Below are 20,694 nucleotides of genomic sequence, written 5' to 3' on the forward strand. Positions count from 1 at the left end.
AGGCTGAGGCAGGAGAATGGCGTGAACCCGGGAGGTGGAGCTTGCAGTGAGCCGAGATTGTGCCACTGCACTCCAGCCTGGGCAACAGAGCGAGACTCTATCTCAAAAACAAACAAACAAAAACTATAAATAAAGGAGAAGGGAAAGCTCATGATTCTTGTGCTCCAGTTCCCCAAGATTAGGCCAGTGGTAGACATTTCAAGCTGATTTTATGTCTTTTTGATTTGTCCCTGTTACTCTGTCAGCACTTTTTTACTTTCTGGCATAAAATGTTCTAAGCTAATCTTGTATTTTCTCTGCCCCAGGGCCGGAATGAGTGATTTTTCTTAGAAGCAGAGTTGGAGCCACCGAGGAAACAGGTGAGCCCTCCCCAGCACACACTAGTCCCCAACAGAAGAACCACTGCTGCATCCACTGAGATACCAAGAAACTAGCAAAGGGCCTTCTTGCTGTCTGGGGACAATCCTCGTGTGGTCTCTGGCTCAGCCTCAAGGGTTCTGGATTAGTCTCTCTGCAACCTCTGTGCTGTGTCTCTAGATCGGGGCTCTCCGGGAAGGGCCTGGGAGACCCAGAAGAACAGGGTGTCTTGTCTGCCAAATGTCCCTTCCTTCTTCCCACTCTGACACTCAGGAATAGGCTACATGGCATGTCCAGGCAGTGCCAGGCCACCTCACTGTGTCCTTCGAGATGGGCCCAGAGGGCCTTGTGGGGGGAGCGAGTGTGAAGCTGGGTACCTGGAGCCTGAGGCTGACTGTCCCTCCCTGTGTCTTGGAGGAGAGGCCTTGGGGCCCAAGAAAACCCCCAAGGCCTGACCTCTGGGCACACATGCAGGGAGGGAGAGTCTGTGGGCTGATGGGGGCATTGTAATGAGACTTTGAGCACCACTGCTCAGGGGCCTCAGCAGTGGACCATGGTAAGAGATGACCTGGTCATCAGGATCTGGTCAGTTGGGACCTGATCAGCAGGGACCTGGTTAGCAGTGGCCTCCTCAGTGAAGGCCTCACCAGTGGGGACCTGGTGACCTAGTCATTGGAAGCCTAGTCAGTGGGGACCTGGTCAGTGGTGGCCTTATTAGTGGGGCCTGATGGGTTGAAACGTAAACTATAAAAAACTGGTTGGTGGGGTCTACTCAGTATATTAGGGGCCTGGTCAGTGTGGGGCTTTAGTGGCTTGCAGCCTGGTTAGTGAGGGCCTGGTCAGAGAGGGCTTGGTCAGCTGGGCACTGATCCATGGAGAACTGTTCAGTGGGGTTGGGGTGAGCGGCAACCTGGTAAATTGTGGTCTTGTCAGTGGGAACCCAGTCAATGGGGACCAGATCAGTGGGAAATTGGTCAGTGGGGTCTGGTCCATGAGGCCTATTAATGGGGGCCTGGTTAGGGAGACGTGGTCAGTGGGGACTTGTCCAGTGGGACCTGGTCAATGGAGGAGTGGTCATTAGGGGCCTCATCAGTGGGGACCTGGTTGGGGGCACCTGGTCAGTAGGAACCTGGCCAGTTGGCCGCTGTGTGACCTCAGGCAGGGGGTTTGTCTGTGGAGCCTTCTTGCCTCCATCTGTAGGGAAGCTGAGTTAGGGCACCCTGGAGGGTTGCTGGAAAGAGAATGTAAGAAGATGTGTTGAATTCAGCACTGCTTGGCAGAACTACAACTTTACATATGACCTGGGTTCCACCTAGAGAGGGTGCCAGCCCTCTCTGCTCTGCCCGGTGCCCTTCCTCTGTCTGCATCCCCAGGACAACCCTCAGTGGGGAGGGTAGAGATTGGGGAGCACTTGTGGAGGCTCTAATCCTGGCCCTGGGCCCTGGTGGTGACAGTGATGAGGACGTGGGTGCACCTGTGAGTGGAGCAGCTAGGCCTGGCCAGAGAAGCAAGACACACACCCACCCATATGTATACACACGCACATGCATGTACAAACACAGTGCATGCACACATGTCAGTTCAGGGGATAGAGGACACTGACTCTGGGCCCTCTTGACCCAAGCAGGCTCCCGTTGTGGTGGATTGTGTCATCCCACGATGTCGCTGTTGCTGAGTCCCCATCGCCTCTGTGTTGTGGAGCAGTAAGAGACACACAGCAGAGTCTGTGAGTGGCTCTGCGTGAAGGACTGTTTTCTAGGTGAGAGGCACATCTCAACACAGCTGACTAATCAGACTCAGGTGAGTGGAACCTGCTCTCTTCCTCCTGGCTTAGGGACAGTCGCTATCAGGTGGGTGGTTTTGGCCTCTGGGCAGCTACTGAAGGTAATCCCTGAGCATTCACCAGGTGCCTGTTCTGTGCTGAGAGTCATCTCATTCATCCTCACAGCAATTCCATTCTGCATCTGCTCTGGACACCCCAGGACCACCAGGACAACCCCATCAGGGCCCTGTCACCAGGTCCAGTCTGGCTCCATGATACCAAGACGCAGGTCCAGAGACAACCGCCCTGCATGGTGCCTGCATCTGACCCCCCTTGGTGGGTAGTGATGAGCAAACATGGAAGAAGCCAGGGCAGCATGCGGACAGCTGCCCTGCAGCCCCAGATGGCACCTGGCCCTGGGGACGTCATTCTCAAAGGGGAAGCTGGAAACTTTGATGTCCCTGGAGAGAAGGGTAAACGTGGCCTCCCAACAACCCTAGCAGCCAGCAGCATGCCATACATCTTCTCACCCAACCTGTGGGACAGAGGCCCCCTCCTGGGGAACAAGATCCATATCTAAAGGGTCTTGACCCAGTCGGGCCTCATCCTGGGCCCTGGGAGCGGAGAGGCACTGTGGGCCCCCAGCAGCAGCCAGGATTACCACTCAGGGGACTCAGCCTTCTGTGGCCCTGGCCAGACTTAGAATTTGGCACAAGAGAGGACAAGCTCACTCAGCGCAGCTTGTTAATACCCAGGGCCTGTGCATGCCATGCAAGGCCAAGCTGACTCAAAGAGCAACCAGCCACCTCTGCAAGGGTGTGCCTGGAGCAGGTAGACCAGCCACCAACCTCACCCACTCAAGGAAGCAGGGGTGGCCAGGCTTGGCCTTGCCTGGCATGCACAGGCCTCAGTGCAACAACTGTGCTACAAATGGAGCCACATAGAGAAAATGAGCAGCAGGCTCAGGAGCAGGGTGTGCGCTGCCCTTGGGGCCCCAGTCCATGCTTCAGGGCTCCTACAGCACTGTGGGCTTCTTGGGTGCCAAGAGGCAGACCACAGGCCATCTTGGGGACGACTCTATGCTGAAGTACAGAAAGGGCCCAATCTGGTGGATGAACCACACAGCCAGCTTCTGGCTGCGGGCACAGTGCCACATCTTCCATCACTTCCTGATGTGCCCCACCAGTGCTGAAGAGACAGCCTGGAGACAGGGCAAGAGGAAGGCTGAGAAGGATGAGATGGTGAATTCCAGCTTCTTCCTGACCCTGAGCCCACCCCCAGGATGACCCTCAACCTTTAGGAGTGGGAGAGCAAGATTGACAGCTTCAAGTGATTCACCAAAAAGATGGACAGCAGGACACTCAGCTCAACTTCACAGCCAGTGAGTTGACATGCAAGCAGATGACGGTGACAGGCTTTAAGAAAGAGCATCAGAAGGCAGCCAGTTCTTCAGCCTCGGCCAGGTCTTGGAGCTGGAACAGGCCATCATTTCACCAGAGATACCTTCAACACCGTCAGTGAGCTCTTTGCCAGTCAACCCAGGCAGGACCTGGACCCAGTCATGGACCTGTTGGGGCTGTCTCAGGGACACCAGGCCAACATCCTAGACATCATCCACATACACAAGGAAGCTTTTACCAATGTCACGAAAAGCAGGCAATGTGGGGCAGAAGGGAAGACAGAGGTGCAGAGGCTGATGACATCAGAATCACAGGAATAGGATTTCTTGGGACACTGTGGCTGAAATTCACCATTTTCATCCAATTTGAGTGAGAAACATGGACTCACAGATGCAGCATTTCTTGCAACAAGAGATACTATTTTTTCAAAAAGTCACCCAGGAATTGATAGTGTTAAATGACTAGATACTCCTTTGTGGACTGTTTCCAGTTCAAGGATACTTTCTACAGCAGAATAATAACACTAAAAAAGAGCTAGTGCCAGCTATTGGTGGTAGGACAAGGATGCTTTTGTTCTCAGTTGAAACTCAGCTGAATATAGAATTGTGTAGGAAACAGTTAATAAGGTGATAGAATAGAAAGAGTAGCAAACATGAACTAAATCAGGCTATGAATGCCTACACCAGCAGTGTAACTTTTGGAAGAAAGATACCACTTACTTTATTGCTTTTTAAAGTATGAATATTTTAGTGTATATGCTGTAGACTTCATGTGAAGAGTCTCAAAGAAGCTGGCTGTATAAAGCCTGCTGTGGATGTCTTTACACTCAAAGACTGATGATGCAATTTGAATAAGTGTCCCCACCAAATCTCATGTTGAATTATATTTCCTAATGTTGAAGGTAGATCCTGGTCTAAGGTGATTGAATCCTGAAGGCAAATTTCTCATGAATGGTTTAGCAGCATCCTCTCGCTACTGTCCTCACAATCATGAGTGACTTCTCATGAGACCTGGTCATTGAAAACTCTATGTCACCTCCCTACTCTGCACGTTTTGCTCTTGCCATGTGAGACAATTCTCTCTTCGCCTTGCACGAAGATTGAAAGATTTCTGAGGCCTCCCAGAAGCAGAAGCCAGTGTGCTTCCTGTCCACCCTGCAGAACCATAAGCCAATTAAACCTCTTTTTCAAAATGAATCATACAGAAAATGGCAAATGAGGACTGGAGCATTGCTATAAAGATACCTGAAAATGTGGAAGCAGCTTTGGAACTAGGTAATGGACAGACATTGTAGGAGTTTGGAGGGCTCAAAAGAAGACAGATAGATGAGAAAATGTTTGGACCATCTTCGAGACTGGTTAAATGGTTGTGACAAAAATCCTGATAGAAACATGGACAGTGAAGGCTAGGCTGAGGAGGCCTCAGATAGAAATAAGAAGCTTTCTAGGAAATGTCTTCCTTTTGGATATGGAAAGCTTACACGATGCCTGTACCATCATTGTACCTTAGAAGCAGTGAACTTGCTTTTTATATCAGAGGCTCATAGGAAAAAAGAGACGGGAGCCTTAACTTAGATGAGACTTTGGACTTTGTAACTTTGAGTTAATGCTGAAATGAGTTAAGACTCATGCTGGCAAGGCATGATTGTATTTTGCAATGTGAGAAGGACATGAAGTTCGTAGGGTCAGGGACAGAATAATATGGTTTGTCTCTATGTCCCTTTCAAAACTCATGTGGAATTATACTCCCTAATGTTAGAGGTGGGGCCTAGGTGGAAAAAGATTTAGTCATAAAATGGTGCGGGTAGATCCTTCACGAACGATGCAGGACCATCCCCTTGATGCTGTCCTGATAGTGAGTTCTCATGTTATCTGGTTTTTAACAGGCTGTGGAACCTCTTTCCTCACTCTGTCTTGCTCCTACTCCTGCCATGGGAGACAGCTCATTGTCCCTTGGCCTTCTGGTATAATTAGGAGGCTTCCTGACTCCTCCTTGAATCAAAAGACACTATGCTTCCTTCACAGCCTGCAGAATCCTGAGTCAGTTAAACCTCTTTTATTTACGATAATACAGAAAATTAGAACTGCAGAGAGGAGCTATGAAATGTCTTGAAGGCCTTTTTCCGTTTGTCTTGGCTAATTTGCACAGGGCTTCTGTACGTGCAAGTTTCTGAAGTCTCCTTGAATTTTCCCCCCTTAAATCAGGTTTTGTGTTATTACTACGTAGCCAACCCCACTCTAGAGATACCTGAAAAAGTAGAAGCAGGTTCCAAGTGGATAACAAACAAAGACTGAGAGGGTTTGGAGGGATTGGAGAATGACAGAAGGAAGAGGGCCTGGTAAGAGTGATTTAATCATGGATGGGAGGTGGGTCAGGTGGAAGGAAAAAGGGGTGGGTAGGGTGAGGAGGAGTAGGCTGGCTGCAGGGTGGTGGAAGGGTGGGGTGTAGTGGGAGTAGGGAGTCACCTACCGCAGAGGCACAGCCTCATGGACAACCTCTACTAGGGCAGTGCACCTATGGCTTTGCAAGTTTTAGCCCCCGCGGCTGCTCTCATGGACTGGGCTAGTGTTGAGTGCCTGCAGCTTTTCCACACTGAGGGTGCAAGCTGTTGTTGGGTCTATGAATCTGGCTCTGCCTGTGCAGCAGGCTTCTGCCTGGAAACAGTGGGAGGTGGAGGTGGAGGTGGGGATGGAGGGGCGGATCCTTCAACAGTGGTTATGCACCATCTTCTTGATGCTGACCTTGTGATACGGAGTTCTCATGAGATCTGGTTGTATAATAGGGTGTGGCACCTCTTTCCTCTCTCAGTCTTGCCCCTACTCCTGCCATATGAAGCATCTCTGTGCCCCTTGCCTTCTGGTATGATTGGGAGGCTTCCTGGGTCCTCCCAGATTCCGAAGCCACTATATCTCCTTACAGCCTGAAGAATTATGAGCCGTTAAACCTGTTTTCTCTATGATCATAGAGAAAATTAGTACTGGGAAGTGGATGTATGAAATGTCTTCAAGGCCTTTTCCTTAATGTCTTGGCAATCAGCACTCAGCTGTGTGGGAGGCTGGTCTAGGGATGGAGGACTTAACAGGTCCCCCCAGGTCTGTCAGAACTGGACAGCAGGGTCCTGTCAAAATCTCTGAGCAGGATCTCCCAGGTCCATCCAAACACCGGCTTTGTCCACTTTCGACTGGGCCTATGGGCACCACTGGGCATCCCAGCTGTCCACAGGGCCCTTGATAATGTGCATTGCACCTGACATCTCCCAGCAGTGCTCAATAGCCCCTGCTGACCAGGTCCCTGCTGACCAGATCCTTACATACACTTCCTGCAGCCTGCATGGCGATGTTGAGCCCTGTGACATCTCTGCAAACCTTCTCCCTAGAGCTGCCTAAACTTGGAGGTAGACAGTAAGTAGTGGAAAGATGGGTTGAACCGTATTTCAGAGTGGGCTCTTCATAGGTTTTCCTCATCTTGTTTTTAGAAGCTTTTGTTGTTTGTGTAAAGACGGTGTTACGGAAACGTAAGGTTCAGTGAAGGAACTCAGGAAGAAGGTGGGCTTGCAGCATCACTGTCAGCACCCGTCCACGTCCTGCTGCTTCTAGAAAGCAAGCCCACACCAAGCACGGCACAAATCAAAGCCATCTCATGTTAGTACATAATATTCCACAACATATATGGTTTTTTATTCACAAGAGAAAATATTTTTTCTCTACATACAGTGAATTTCTTCTTGGGGACTTGTTTTTCTCTAAGGAATGCTAAAGAATTTCTGACTGAACGAATTAGATGGTAGCTGGAGGCACCGGGAGTCTTCGGCCAGTGCTGAGGGGGACTGACTGGGGATACAGCTTTCTTGGGGAGCAAGAGCTGGGGATGTCGCAGGCCCCATTGCTCATTGTTGCACCGGACACTTTTCAGCGGCTGTTGATCTTTCATTTGCTTCCCCTCTGTTGGGACAACTCTGGCTCTTGAGAGTGGCTCGCTGACTGCTGGTGGCATAGCTCAGCATTCTGCTCTCTTCTGAGTAGAAAAAGCCTGTGGTTGCAGGGAAACCCACAGACTGGAGCTTGAAACTCCTGTTTGTGCTGATTTACCTTCGAGGCCTGGCGTGCATGCCAAAGTGACTTTTTCTCTCCTCCAGCATCTGTCCGACTGCTGTCATGAGCCCCTGAGCTTCAGCACTGCTGCTGTACACACAGGACCTGTTTTTTCCTGTGTTTTGGTTCTCCGCAGTGACTGGTGCTGGCTTCCTTTCTCTCTTTGAAAAACCCGCTGAAAAAATTGCTTGATGTTTTATTGAAGGAGGCTATTTCTTTGATGGCAATGGCTGGACACCTTCATCGTGATGAGTGTCTTCTGTTTTTCTGACCTGGGCAAGTTGAGGAGTCTTCAATTCTTCAAGCCTTTCTTCATGTCTGTCTTTCTAAGTTGGGCTTCCTAGAGTTCTCACTCCTGTGAGTAGGGGGAAATATCGGGCTTTGGGTCTTGCATGAGACTGTACATTTGGGTTCTTGGGCTCCCTGTGCCCCAGGTTGCTCCTTCTGGCTGCCATGAGGTCACGTAGCTCCTGGGAAGCCTGCATGTTCCCAGCAGGCGTGCTCTGGAGATGGCCCTGGGGCACTTGAGGAGCCAAATTCTCTGCAGCAAGGGGCAGAACAGATGCTTGCCCATCTGGAAGGGGCACAACAGTGGCACAGACTTGAGGCTGGGTCTCTGACTTCATGGCCATTCCAGGCTCACATTCACTAATAACCTCCTCCATAGGACACAGCTGTCTTGGATCTTGGGAGACAGACATTTTAGTGAGTAGAGAACTTTTTCGGTCTCTGGAGCCTCAAAACCACACACATCCTCCCTTGTGACTTGGAGGTTTGCCAGCATACGGGTTCCTGAGGGGACTCTGGGTTGTGGCGCTGCCTCCCTGGTCTCTACGGCTCTTGAAGACTGGGCTCCTAAGCTCCTGCTCTGCTGGGTGCTGCCTGTGAGGCTGTATGTGAGGGGCTTAGATGGCCACATGCCCTCCTGTGCAGCTGGAGGAGGCTTCAAGGGCCCATGATCATTCTGAGGTGGGATCCCTGGCGGGGCTCTCTGGAACTTCTTACATGCAGGGGAAGCGGCCAGAAGACTCTCTGGCACGTCACATGCTTTGGTCAGCACCTGCTTTCTCAGACTTGCCGTTGGTGGCTCTCTAAGGAACGTGGCCACCTCAACTTTTGAGCCAGCCACAGATTCACAGGTGGCTGAGGAGGGACCGGCCAGCTGTGTAAGGGACAACGACGAACACTTTTCTAGTTTAAAGCACTGAAGAGGACCCTGAGGGGTAGACCCCACCTGTGTTTGGCCCATAACCTCCCAATATGGGCTCCCAGCACCTGCTGAGTACACGGCTCGAAGGAGGGAAGCACCTGGGCTGTGTTCACATAGGCTTTCCCACTTTACAGGGGTGATGGTAGCTGGAGGCACCGGGAGTCTTCGGCCAGTGCTGAGGGGGACTGACTGGGGATACAGCCTCCTTGGGGAGCAAGAGCTGGGGAATGTCGCAGGCCCCATTGCTCATTGTTGCACCGGACACTTTTCAGGGGCTGTTGATCTTTCATTTGCTTCCCCTCTGTTGGGACAACTCTGGCTCTTGAGAGTGGCTCGTTGACTGCTGGCGGCATAGCTCAGCATTCTGCTGTGTTCTGAGTAGAATGAGTAGAAGGGGTGCCTGTGGTTGCAGGTCTATTTTAAAGCACTGAATGGGAATGAGTAGAAGGGGTGCCTGTGGTTACAGGTCTATTTTAAAGCACTGAATGGGTTTGAGAACCCTGAGGGGTAGGCTCCACCTGTGTTTGGCCCATAACCTCCCAATATGGGTTCCCAGCACCTGCTGAGTACATGGCTCGAGGAAGGGAAGCACCTGGGCTGTGTTCACATAGGCTTTCCCACTTTACAGGGGTGATGGTAGCTGGAGGCACCGGGAGTCTTCGGCCAGTGCTGAGGGGGACTGACTGGGGATACACCTTTCTTGGGGAGCAAGAGCTGGGGATGTCGCAGGCCCCATTGCTCATTGTTGCACCGGACACTTTTCAGGGGCTGTTGATCTTTCATTTGCTTCCCCTCTGTTGGGACAACTCTGGCTCTTGAGAGTGGCTCGTTGACTGCTGGTGGCATAGCTCAGCATTCTGCTCTCTTCTGAGTAGAAAAAGCCTGTGGTTGCAGGGAAACCCACAGACTGGAGCTTGAAACTCCTGATTGTGCTGATTTACCTTCGAGGCCTGGCGTGCATGCCAAAGTGACTTTTTCTCTCCTCCAGCATCTGTCCGACTGCTGTCATGAGCCCCTGAGCTTCAGCACTGCTGCTGTACACACAGGACCTGTTTTTTCCTGTGTTTTGGTTCTCCGCAGTGACTGGTGCTGGCTTCCTTTCTCTCTTTGAAAAACCCGCTGAAAAAATTGCTTGATGTTTTATTGAAGGAGGCTATTTCTTTGATGGCAATGGCTGGACACCTTCATCGTGATGAGTGTCTTCTGTTTTTCTGACCTGGGCAAGTTGAGGAGTCTTCAATTCTTCAAGCCTTTCTTCATGTCTGTCTTTCTAAGTTGGGCTTCCTAGAGTTCTCACTCCTGTGAGTAGGGGGAAATATCGGGCTTTGGGTCTTGCGTGAGACTCTACATTTGGGTTCTTGGGCTCCCTGTGCCCCAGGTTGCGCCTTCTGGCTGCCATGAGGTCACGTAGCTCCTGGGAAGCCCGCATGTTCCCAGCAGGCGTACTCTGGAGATGGCCCTGGGGCACTTGAGGAGCCAAATTCTCTGCAGCAAGGGGCAGAACAGATGCTTGCCCATCTGGAAGGAGCACAACAGCAGCACAGACTTGAGGCTGGGTCTCTGACTTCATGGCCATTCCAGGCTCACATTCACTAATAACCTCCTCCATAGGACACAGCTGTCTTGGATCTTGGGAGACAGACATTTTAGGGAGTAGAGAACTTTTGCTGGTCTCTGGAGCCTCAAAACCACACACATCCTCCCTTGTGACTTGGAGGTTTGCCAGCATACGGGTTCCTGAGGGGACTCTGGGTTGTGGCGCTGCCTCCCTGGTCTCTACAGCCCTTGAAGACTGGGCTCCTAAGCTCCTGCTCTGCTGGGTGCTGCCTGTGAGGCTGTATGTGAGGGGCTTAGATGGCCACATGCCCTCCTGTGCAGCTGGAGGAGGCTTCAAGGGCCCATGATCATTCTGAGGTGGGATCCCTGGCGGGGCCCTCTGGAACTTTTTACATGCAGGGGAAGAGGCCAGAAGACTCTCTGGCACGTCAGATGCTTTGGTCAGCACCTCCTTTCTCAGACTTGCCGTTGGTGGCTCTCTAAGGAACGTGGCCACCTCAACTTTTGAGCCACCCCCAGATTCACAGGTGGCTGAGGAGGGACCGGCAAGCTGTGTAAGGGACAACGACGAACACTTTTCTAGTTTAAAGCACTGAAGAGGACCCTGAGGGGTAGACCCCACCTGTGTTTGGCCCATAACCTCCCAATATGGGCTCCCAGCACCTGCTGAGTACACGGCTCGAGGAAGGGAAGCACCTGGGCTGTGTTCACACAGGCTTTCCCACTTTTCAGGGGTGCTAAATTGCTGGTTTTCACATGGGTGTTGGACACGGGAAAAGCCTGGTTGACAGCAAACCAGGATTGACGCACACTCACAGGGATCAAGCCCTCGTTCATCTGGCCCAACTTCCTGCCCACGTGGGCTTTCAGGACGTTTTCTATACGATTCCTCTCTGTTGGTCTGAATAAATCACTTCCCGAGTCACTCCTCAAGGGCTTCCTGAAGTCCCTTTCCGACTCCTCAGAGGTCGCCCCCAGAACCTCCCCTGGGAAGCTTTCCATGCCCCTGGATAGATTTTGCGGGGTCTGCCCCAGAATTTGCCCCAGATGTGGGCACAGGTCACTCTCCATCTCGAACTTCACCTTCTGTGCCTCCTTGCTGCTTTTGCCTGTGGACGTGGAGGACTGCCAGGGCCTGGGTTTGCCCTTGGCCTGACTTGTCCCTGACGATTCGTCCCGAAGCTGCATCAGATCCAGAGACTCTTGGATCCTTCCCAGGTTGCCCTGGTGTTGAATGAACCACTTTTGAATGTGTTGCTCCAGTTGTCTCCGGAGTTCAGGACTGATTGGAAAGTTCTCAGGCAGAATGGATGGCAAGCTTTCCTGGGGAAGGTTAGGAGTGGAGACACTAAACACATCCTGAGATTTTTGGACCCTAGAGGGTAAAGCCAACCCACCTTCTAGTTGTTTCCTCAACAAAGACCTTTTCTTTGAAATGGTAAAGATAATTATCAATAAATACTAAGGGAACTCAGAGACCGGGGCCGGCGTGGGTCCTCTGTAAGCTGCGCCCCGGTTCCCTGGGCCCCGCTTTTCTTTCCCTATACTTTGTCTCTGTGTCTTTTTTTTTTTTTTTTTTTTTTGAGACGGAGTCTCGCTCTGTCACCCAGGCTGGAGTGCTATGGCGGGATCTCAGCTCACTGCAAGCTCCGCCTCCCGGGTTCACGCCATTCTCCTGCCTCAGCCTCCCGGGTAGCTGGGACTACAGGCGCCCACCACCTCGCCCGGCTAGTTTTTTTTTTTTGTATTTTTTAGTAGAGACGGGGTTTCACCGTGTTAGCCAGGATGGTCTCAATCTCCTGACCTCGTGATCCGCCCATCTCGGCCTCCCAAAGTGCTGGGATTACAGGCTTGAGCCACCGCGCCCGGCTGTCTCTGTGTCTTATTTCTTTTCTCAAGTCTCTCGTTCCACCTAACGAGAAACACCCACAAGTGTGGAGGGGCAGCCACCCCTTCAGGTGTAGGTCTTTTTTGTTTTGTTTTGTTTATTCTTCTTGGTCTTCAGGGGGTCCTTTCAATGTGAAAGCTTTTGTGTTTTTTCACCTCCAGAAAATATTTCATTATTTATTTCTTTATTTTTCCTCTCCATTTCCTCTGTTTTCTTATGCTGGAATTCCTGTTAAATAGTATGATAGAACTTCTGGATTTATCCTCCATACTTCCTAATTTTTCTTTTATACTTCTCACCTCTGTTCTTTCGAACTGCATTTTATGAGTATTTCTGTTTTTCTTTTTTTTTTTTTTTTTGAGATAGTCTGGAGTGTAGTGGTGCAATCTTGGCTCACTGCAACGTCCACCTCCCAGGTTCAAGCAATTCTCATGCCTCAGCCTCCCAAGTAGCTGGGGTTACAGGAATGCACCATCATGCCTAGCTAATTTTAATTTTTAGTGAGACAGTTTTGCCATGTTGGCCAGGCTGGTCTTGAACTTCCGGCCTCAGGTGATCCGCCCGCCTCAGACTCCCAAAGTGTTGGGACTACAGGCGTGAGCCACCACACCTGGCTGTTTTTCAGTCTCCTGAATTTCCTAGCTGCTTGATCTTTCAACTCTATTTTTCACTCTTCAGCTGTATCTATTTTGTTGTTAAGCCCTTTGAATTTTTATTTGGGAAACTGAATTCTAAATCAATATTTAGTTCATTCTATTTTTTAATTTATTCTGAGACAGGATCTCGTTCTGTGACCTAGGCTGAAGTGCAGTGGCAAGATCAGAGCTCACTGCAACCTCAAACTCCTGGGCTCCAGTGATCCTTCTACCTCAGCCTCCTGACTAGCTGGAACTACAGGCACACACCACCACACCCAGATAATTTTTAAATTTTTTGTAGAGATAGAGTCTTGCTATGTTGCCCAGGCTGGTCTCAAACTCCCAGACTCAAGCAATCCTCCTACCTTGGCCTCCCAAAGTGCTAGGATGATAGGCGTGAGCTACCATGCCTGGCTTAATTCCTTTTAGTAAATGAAATATCTTTTCACATATCTTGTCGAGATATTAATTATGCTTAATCTAAAGCCTTGTTCTGTAAGTACTCATTAATTCTCATTCTTAGGTGTTTGTTTTTCAGATGGCAGTGTAGGGAACTAAAATTAATTTTTTCAGCAACTCTCATAAATTCTTAGTTGGAATGAACCCCTTTAACAAAAGACAGATTAACAAGAGAAAAACAAACGAGTGTATTAGCATGTATACTTCACATATACATGGGAAATACCCAGGGAATGAATAGGCCTCAAAGAGGTGGCTTGGAATTCCAGCTCATATAGCATCTTCAACAAAGAACAGTAAATTTTTAGAGAAGTGACAAGACAAGGGACAAGGACATTGAATTTCTAAGGGCAGCAAATTGTGGAACAGCAAATAAATGGCAGTTACAGGCTATTTAGTATAGCTTGCTATGTAGATTCCTTTGGTGCCATCTCCAGGTTGTTAAGCTCTAAAGTTGTCTCTGGTGGTTAACTTTTGTCTTTCCTGATATAGTGGGTCTTTATCTTTGTAAATCTTCTCAAGTGCCTTCAACTCAAAATAATCCTTACATCAAAGTGGCATGTTTTGGGATGGCATATTCTGGTTTCCCACAGTGGATTTTTAATTTTTCATTTTTGAGACAGGGTCTCACTCTGTCGCCCAGACTAAAGTGCAGTGGTGAGACTGTGGCTCACTGCAGTCTCAAACTCCTGAGATCAAGTGACCCTTCTACTTCAGCCTCCTGAATAGCTGAGACTAGAGGTGTGTGCCACCACACCTGACTAATAAAAAAAAAAAAAAAAAAGAATTGTAAAAATGGGGTCTCCCTGTGTTGCCCAGGCTGGTTGCAAACTCCTGGGCTCAAGCGATCCTCCCCTCTTGGCTTCCCAAAGTGCTGGGATTGTAAGTGTGAGCCACTGCGCCCGGCCTACAGATGGATTTTGATGGCTCTGTTTCACAGTGTTAATTTTACCCAACCGCTTAGTAACTCTAGATATTTGTGTTTTTTGCTTTTGTTTTTGTTTTTGAGATGGAGTAACGCTTCGTTGCTAGGCTGGAGTGTAGTGGTGCGATCTTGGCTCACCGCAACCTCTGCCTCCCGAGTTCAAGCGCTTCTGCTGCCTCAGCCTCCTGAGTAGCTGGGACTACAGGTGCATGCCACCAAGCCCAGCTAATTTTTTGTATTTTTTTTTTTTTTAGTAGAGACAGGGTTTCACTGTGCTAGCCAGGATGGTCTCGATCTCCTGACCTCGTGGTCCGCCCACCTCGGCCTCCTAAAGTACTGGAATTACAAGTGGTAGCCACCGTGCCCAATCTGTTTGTTCATTTTTAAATTGTGCATTATTATTATTATTATTATTATTATTATTATTATTATTATTATTTTGAGACAGGGTCTTACTCTGTTACCCAGGCTAGAGTGCAGTGACATAATCATGGCTCACTGCAGCCTCGACATCCCAGGCTTAAGTGGCCCTCCCATCTTAGCCTCCCAGAGTGCTGGAATTACAGCTATGAGGGATTACAATAACGGTGGGATTACAGGTTTGAGTCACTGTATGAATCTAGTGCATTCCTGTTCTCGTCTGTTCTGTTTCCTGATACTGAATGTCATAATTTTGTGGGAGGTGCTGGGCCAGTAGCGTGCTCATAATCTCAGCCACTAAGGAAGCTTAGACAGGAGGATCACTTGAGCTCAGGAGTTTGAGACCAACCTGGACAACATAGTGAGATACTGTCTCTAACTAGAAAAAGGAAAAAGAAAAAAAGAAAGAAAGAAAGAAACTTTGTGGGAAGAAGAATGTGTTGATTGGACAAATACGTGGGGATGTATGTCGGGAAGAAGAGAACCCGTTGTGTCTTTGAGCATATCCAGTTTCTTACTCCAGTGAGGATAGTTGCTACCTGGGGCATTCACTGGTTTGGTGTGGAGAAAATCTCCACTGCAGCTGGCTGATTAGTACAAGTGTCAGAAATAAGGGGATAGTTGACACAAATACTCTGGATACAGTTGCTCAATTAACCACCCCAATGAGTAGCCCAAATCCCTGTTTTCTTTGTATCCAATAACTCTAACATTAGGGTAGACTTCTTTCTTAACTCTATTTCTATTTTTATTTTTGCACTTTTGAAATAGCCTTCTGGTGCAGGACATTTTTTGCACTGCTGTCAATCTTTTCTTTCTTATCTGCCTTTGGTGTTAAACTTAAAATGATCTTCTGTACTCTCCCTCCCTTCCAAAATTATAAATATTCACCTATTTTCTTATTTTACTATTTTTACGATATCATGTTTTACATTCAAATCTTTAAGCCATCTGGAATTTATTCTAGTGTCAGCCATGACTTGGGGCCCTAACTTAATTTTTTCTAATGGTGAGTCACTTAAACCCACCATATGTTCCATGTGTGGGCTTTTAAAATGCAGCTCAACCCTAAGAGCTCCATAAAAGCCCAGGAGTTAAGAATAGAAAAGCTAGGACTATAACTCATTTGGCTCCTAATTTCTGCTCCATTACTGCTCACTCTAGGACTCTGGCAAATCTCAGTGCTCCTTAGGGAAAAAGCTCTGACCAATGATTTAAGGCTGGGAAGGCTGAGGCAGAGAGGAGGATTTGCAGAGAACCCTCTAGAGGAGGTTCATAGTTGCTGTGTTCCAGCCACTGGGCATGGCCTTGGGGGAAACAGTGGTTCAGCCTTACAGGAAGCTGCAGGGGCCTCAAGCTCTACTCTATAACTCCTTTTTCTTTCTTCAGCCCCAAGTCATTTTCCTACTCACTCAAAGTCCAGCTCCAAGCCAGTGAGGCTTAGATGCTCCTCTTCCTGGGTCCTCGCTGCATTTTTGCATATTTCTCTAGAGCTATTTTTGTAATTGTTGACAGGTCTGTCATGGATTAATGAATTAGTTGATTAAGTTATCAGGCATGAAGGGTGCCATCTGCCAGGTGCAGGAGGAAAAACACACCAAAGGATATGGAGTTGCTGCCCATGTAGACCCCCTGAGGGTGTCACGGCACAGTGGTGCCACCATGCCCAGCTAATTTTTGTATTTTTTTGTAGAACAGGGTTTCACCATGTTTCCCAGGCTGGTCTCAAACTCCTGGGCTCAAGCAATCCACCCACCTCAGCCTCCTAAAGTGCTGGGGTTACAGGCCAGAGCCACCAAGCCTGACCTTGAAGTTTAATATATTTTAATTAAATCTACCTTACTAATTAACAAATCAAGTCATCTATATCCTTACTTACTGTATGGTTTACTGATGAGTCATGGGCTAAGAGAAATGAATTAAAATTTCATATTATTATATATCTATTTCTCCATGTATTTTTTGCTTTATGAATTCTGATGCTATATTATTTTATGCATAAAAATGTGTAACATCTTCATCATAGTTTTCAGCTTTTATCATTACAAGGTGTTCTTCTGTGTCTTGTTTTCTGATTTTTCTATTTTTTTGGTGAATTCAGCCATGTCTGATATTAACATTGAAAGCTCTGTTTTCTTTTTCTTTTTTTTTCTGAGACAGAGTTTCACTCTTGTTGCCCAGGCTGGAGTGCAATGGTGCAATCTCGGCTCACCACAACCTCCACCTCCCGGGTTCAAGCGATTCTCCTGCCTCAGCCTTCCTGAGTAGCTGGGATTATAGGCGTGCGCCACAACACCCGGCTAATTTTGTATTTTTAGTAGAGACGGGGTTTCTCCATGTTGGTCAGGCTGGTCTTGAATTCCCGACCTCAGGTGATCTGCCCGCCTCGGCCTCCCAAAGTACTGGGATTACAGGTGTGAGCCACCGCGCCCAGCAGTAACTTCTTTTCTTGCTGCATGTATTTGCATGTACGGCATTTATTTTTGCTTTCTATTTTTTCCTGTCCTTTCACTTTCACTCTTTCTGAGGAACACTGTTTCAGATGTATCTCTCGCACATGACACTAATTGCATTTTATTTTGTGACTCCAGGAGTTGTTTTTAAAAAGTAAGATTACTCGATCAAAGGTAAAGACAGTTTCTGTAGCTCTTAACCCTCATGATCAAATAGTTTTTCACACGTTGGACCACTTTATCTTGTTACCAGCCATTTAGAAGCAAGCCATATCCCCACCCCTGCCAGCACGACTATTATATTCCTGCTTAAATTTTTAATAGGTGAAAATGGGACCTCATTGTTCTTGTATTTGCTTTTCTTGGCTTCATCAAATTTTACTTTAAGTAAGTTAAGATGGAAGAAGGATGAAGTTTGCAAGAAATTTCCCTTTTCAGATCTCTCCAATGAGATTGATGGGTGGTGGGGTTTCTTATTCCTGATTCCCCTGGTGACACTGAATCAGTCACTTCCCGCAGGCTCCTCAGCCCAGCCCTTGGATTTTTCTAGGAGAATTATCTTTATCCCTTCCTCATATCCCTGCACCTTGCTTTTTTCCCTCCCATAGTGAATAGGCACTATAACACCAACAGGAAGATATAGGGGAAGCTCAATTGAATGAATTCAAATCCGAACTCCATCAATGCCTAACCGCTTATTAGCTAGCCATTTATCAAATCCTAGCCATTTGGCCAGGCGCGATGGCTCACGCCTGTAATCCCAGCACTTTGGGAGGCCAAGGCAGGTGGAACACCTGAGGTCAGGAGTTCAAGACCAGCCTAGCCAACATGATGAAACCCCGACTCTACTAAAAATACAAAAGTTAGCTGGGTGTGGTGGCGCATGTCTGTAATCCCAGCTACTTCGGAGGCTGAAGCAGGAGAATGGCTTGAACCCGGAAGACAGAGTTTGCAGTGAGCCGAGATTGCATCATTGCACTCCAGCCTGGGTGACAGAGCAAGACTCCACCTCAAAAAAAAAAAAAAAAAAAAAAAAAAAACTAATCATTTATTAATTGGGTGATCTATGGCAGTTGCTTAACCTTCTCTGTGCCTTGGTTTTCTGAGGTAATAATTCCCAAGTATAATAAAGATTACAATGGTAATACCTATTGGAGTTTTGCAAAGTAATTAACGTAAGTAAAGGACAGAGGCCTTTGGAAAATGCCCCTTTCCCCACCCCAATAATGAGGTTTTGGTGGAAGATATTTCCTTCTTACATGACCCTGCTTCTTGATCTACTGTTCTTAGTCCTAGGCCAAGGGCAGGTCCCTGACACAAGGAGAGTCAACCAGAGTCCTTTCCTGGGACCTTTGACATTGGGACTTGAGAAAGGAAGCTTTTGGTGCCCCTTGGGTGAGGAAGCTCTCAAATGTGAGACCCAGGCTACTGGCTGCCGTATTTCCAGCCTTGAGGAAGCCAGGCTGCAAGAATGAGGCTAATGGGTGGAGAGACAAGCAGATGCTAGAGTCTGGCATTGTTGAAATTGCTGGTTCTGGCTACCCGCAAATGCATCCTATGGGCCAGCCAATAAATATCCAAATTTCCCCAAGCTTGCTTGTGTTGAGTTTCTATTCACTTGCAACCAAAAAAGAGCTTTTGCTGGGTGCAATGGCATGTGCCTGAACCCCAGCTACTTGGGAGGCTGAAGTGGGAGGATCACTTTAGCCCAGCAGTTCGAATCCAGCCTGGACAACATAGTGAGACCCCCTGTCTCATGAAAAAAAAACAAGAGTTTTAATATACCTCTTAAGACATCTTAGGAGAGTAAGTCACGAAGTCTCCCATCTGTCCAGGTCTCTCTGAAGAGCCAAACACTTCGTCCAAGCCCGTCTCTGAGACACACACATGCACACACACACACATAGAATGACAGTAGTTTCCACTCCAACTGGAGGGAGCTGTGGCTCCTGCTTCGCCTGAGCTGCCTGCACATGCCTCTATTTCTCCACACACACCAAAAGACAGCTGTGTCAATGCACAGGCCTCGAACTGCGCTTGCTAAACAGGATGTTATCCCGGAAATCTGTGCCCTTCTCTGTATGCCTCTTGTCCTTTTTTCACTGCCCTATTCAGTAACTTCACAAATATATAATGAGCACCTGCCAAGAACCATGTCAGGCCTGGGGCAACAAACAGTCCCTGCTGTCAAGGAACCCGCAGGCTTGTGGGGCTGTCATGCTGTCAAAAGGCAGCTCCAAGAGAGACAGTGGGATGAGTGTCGAACAGATGTTTCGGCCAAGTGTGGCAGGAGCTCCAAGGAGGCCTCGTCACTTGTTGCCTGGGACAGATGTCTGACTGGTCTGCCTGCCTCCCACCCCAGCCCTCCTTGTGCGCTGCCGCCAGAATGTCTTCCTGAACACAGCTATGCAAGTCCCTCTCCCTCTGCAGGCCTGAGCCCACATTCCTTAGCCTGACAAAATCCTAATCCAGGTTTGCTTCAACCTATTTTCTCAGCCACACCATCCACTGTTCTCCATTCACAAACCTCACTCACAAGTCTAAAGAGTAAAAAGTAAAAGGATCAGTTTGCAAAAATCCACCATAGACACACAGATTGTGTGTGTGCTGGGGGGGGAAACAGCACACTTGGGATGCATTTGCAGACCTTGTTCCGGGTTCAGGTCTAACATCACCCCCATCCCTGGGAACCTTCCTTGCTTCTCCAAGTGAAATTAACCTCTTCCTTTCTGAATCTATATAACCCTCTCTGTACACCTCTGTCAGAGCACAGATTGCTCCTACCTTTTTAGGAGTGCACATATTTTTTTCTGTTTGTGGAAACAGATGGCGTCCTACGGAGTATGGTACAAAGTAGGGATTCAAAAGCTGTTTGCTGACTATTTGGAACAATGTGAAACACCATTTGCCATTCATCATGGATTCTGGCTGCTGAAATGCCCGAGTTCCTGTCATGAGCTGGCTTTACCTACTCCTTTGCCCAGTGCACTCTGAGGATGGTGTTTTCACTCCTGAGCTGATCTCCTGCGTTGTTACCTCTGTCTAATCTGTCATTTGCCATCTTCTTGTGAACCTGTGGCCACTGAAGTTTGAATTCCCAGCCTCTCTCATTTATTCCTTTATTCAGGAAACCATTATTGATGCCTCATTGGTGGCCAGTTCAATGCTCACTATCAGGAACAAAAGGCTGGTGTCCTGCTTTGGGATCCCTGACTTGGGGAGGGTCGGGAAGAGGTGGAGAGAAGACGAAGACATGAGTGATGAGATACAAGGAGGAGTGATGTGGCCCTAAGAGAAGAGCAGGAAGAGTGCTGAGGGGGTCAGAGCAGAAGGCTTGGGTTGGAGAATACGGGCTAGGGAAAGTTGTTGACACACCCACATCCATACCAACTAAATTCTCTCTTCCCCTACACTCCTTAGCATATTTTAACTGGACCCTTGATTGCCATAGCTGCAAGCTCTGGCCTCCCAATTCCAGGACCTGTGCTGATAGAGTCAGGAAACATTTGAATAGCCTCAGTATAGCTTATTCCA

General features: G+C 48.4%; 1 protein-coding gene and 2 pseudogenes across 1 annotated transcript in view; 1 reads left to right on the plus strand and 2 right to left on the minus strand.

Annotated features, from left to right (window-relative positions):
• The window catches only part of ANKRD18B (ankyrin repeat domain 18B), a 59,041-nt gene extending 51,018 nt beyond the window's left edge, over positions 1-8,023 (plus strand). The window contains 6 exon segments of the mRNA XM_030919174.1: positions 337-421; positions 2,064-2,157; positions 2,306-2,330; positions 2,333-2,392; positions 2,395-2,469; positions 2,472-8,023. Of these exon segments, the coding sequence (XP_030775034.1) occupies positions 337-421; positions 2,064-2,157; positions 2,306-2,330; positions 2,333-2,392; positions 2,395-2,469; positions 2,472-2,575 (443 nt within the window). The 3' untranslated portion in view covers positions 2,576-8,023.
• LOC115893881 lies at positions 7,406-9,063 on the minus strand (annotated as a pseudogene).
• A 536-nt stretch (positions 9,064-9,599) lies between these two features.
• LOC115892052 lies at positions 9,600-20,115 on the minus strand (annotated as a pseudogene).
• Positions 20,116-20,694: the final 579 nt, after the last annotated feature.

Source organism: Rhinopithecus roxellana, chromosome 16 (assembly GCF_007565055.1).
Source record: "Rhinopithecus roxellana isolate Shanxi Qingling chromosome 16, ASM756505v1, whole genome shotgun sequence".
NCBI classification, from domain to species: domain Eukaryota; kingdom Metazoa; phylum Chordata; class Mammalia; order Primates; family Cercopithecidae; genus Rhinopithecus; species Rhinopithecus roxellana.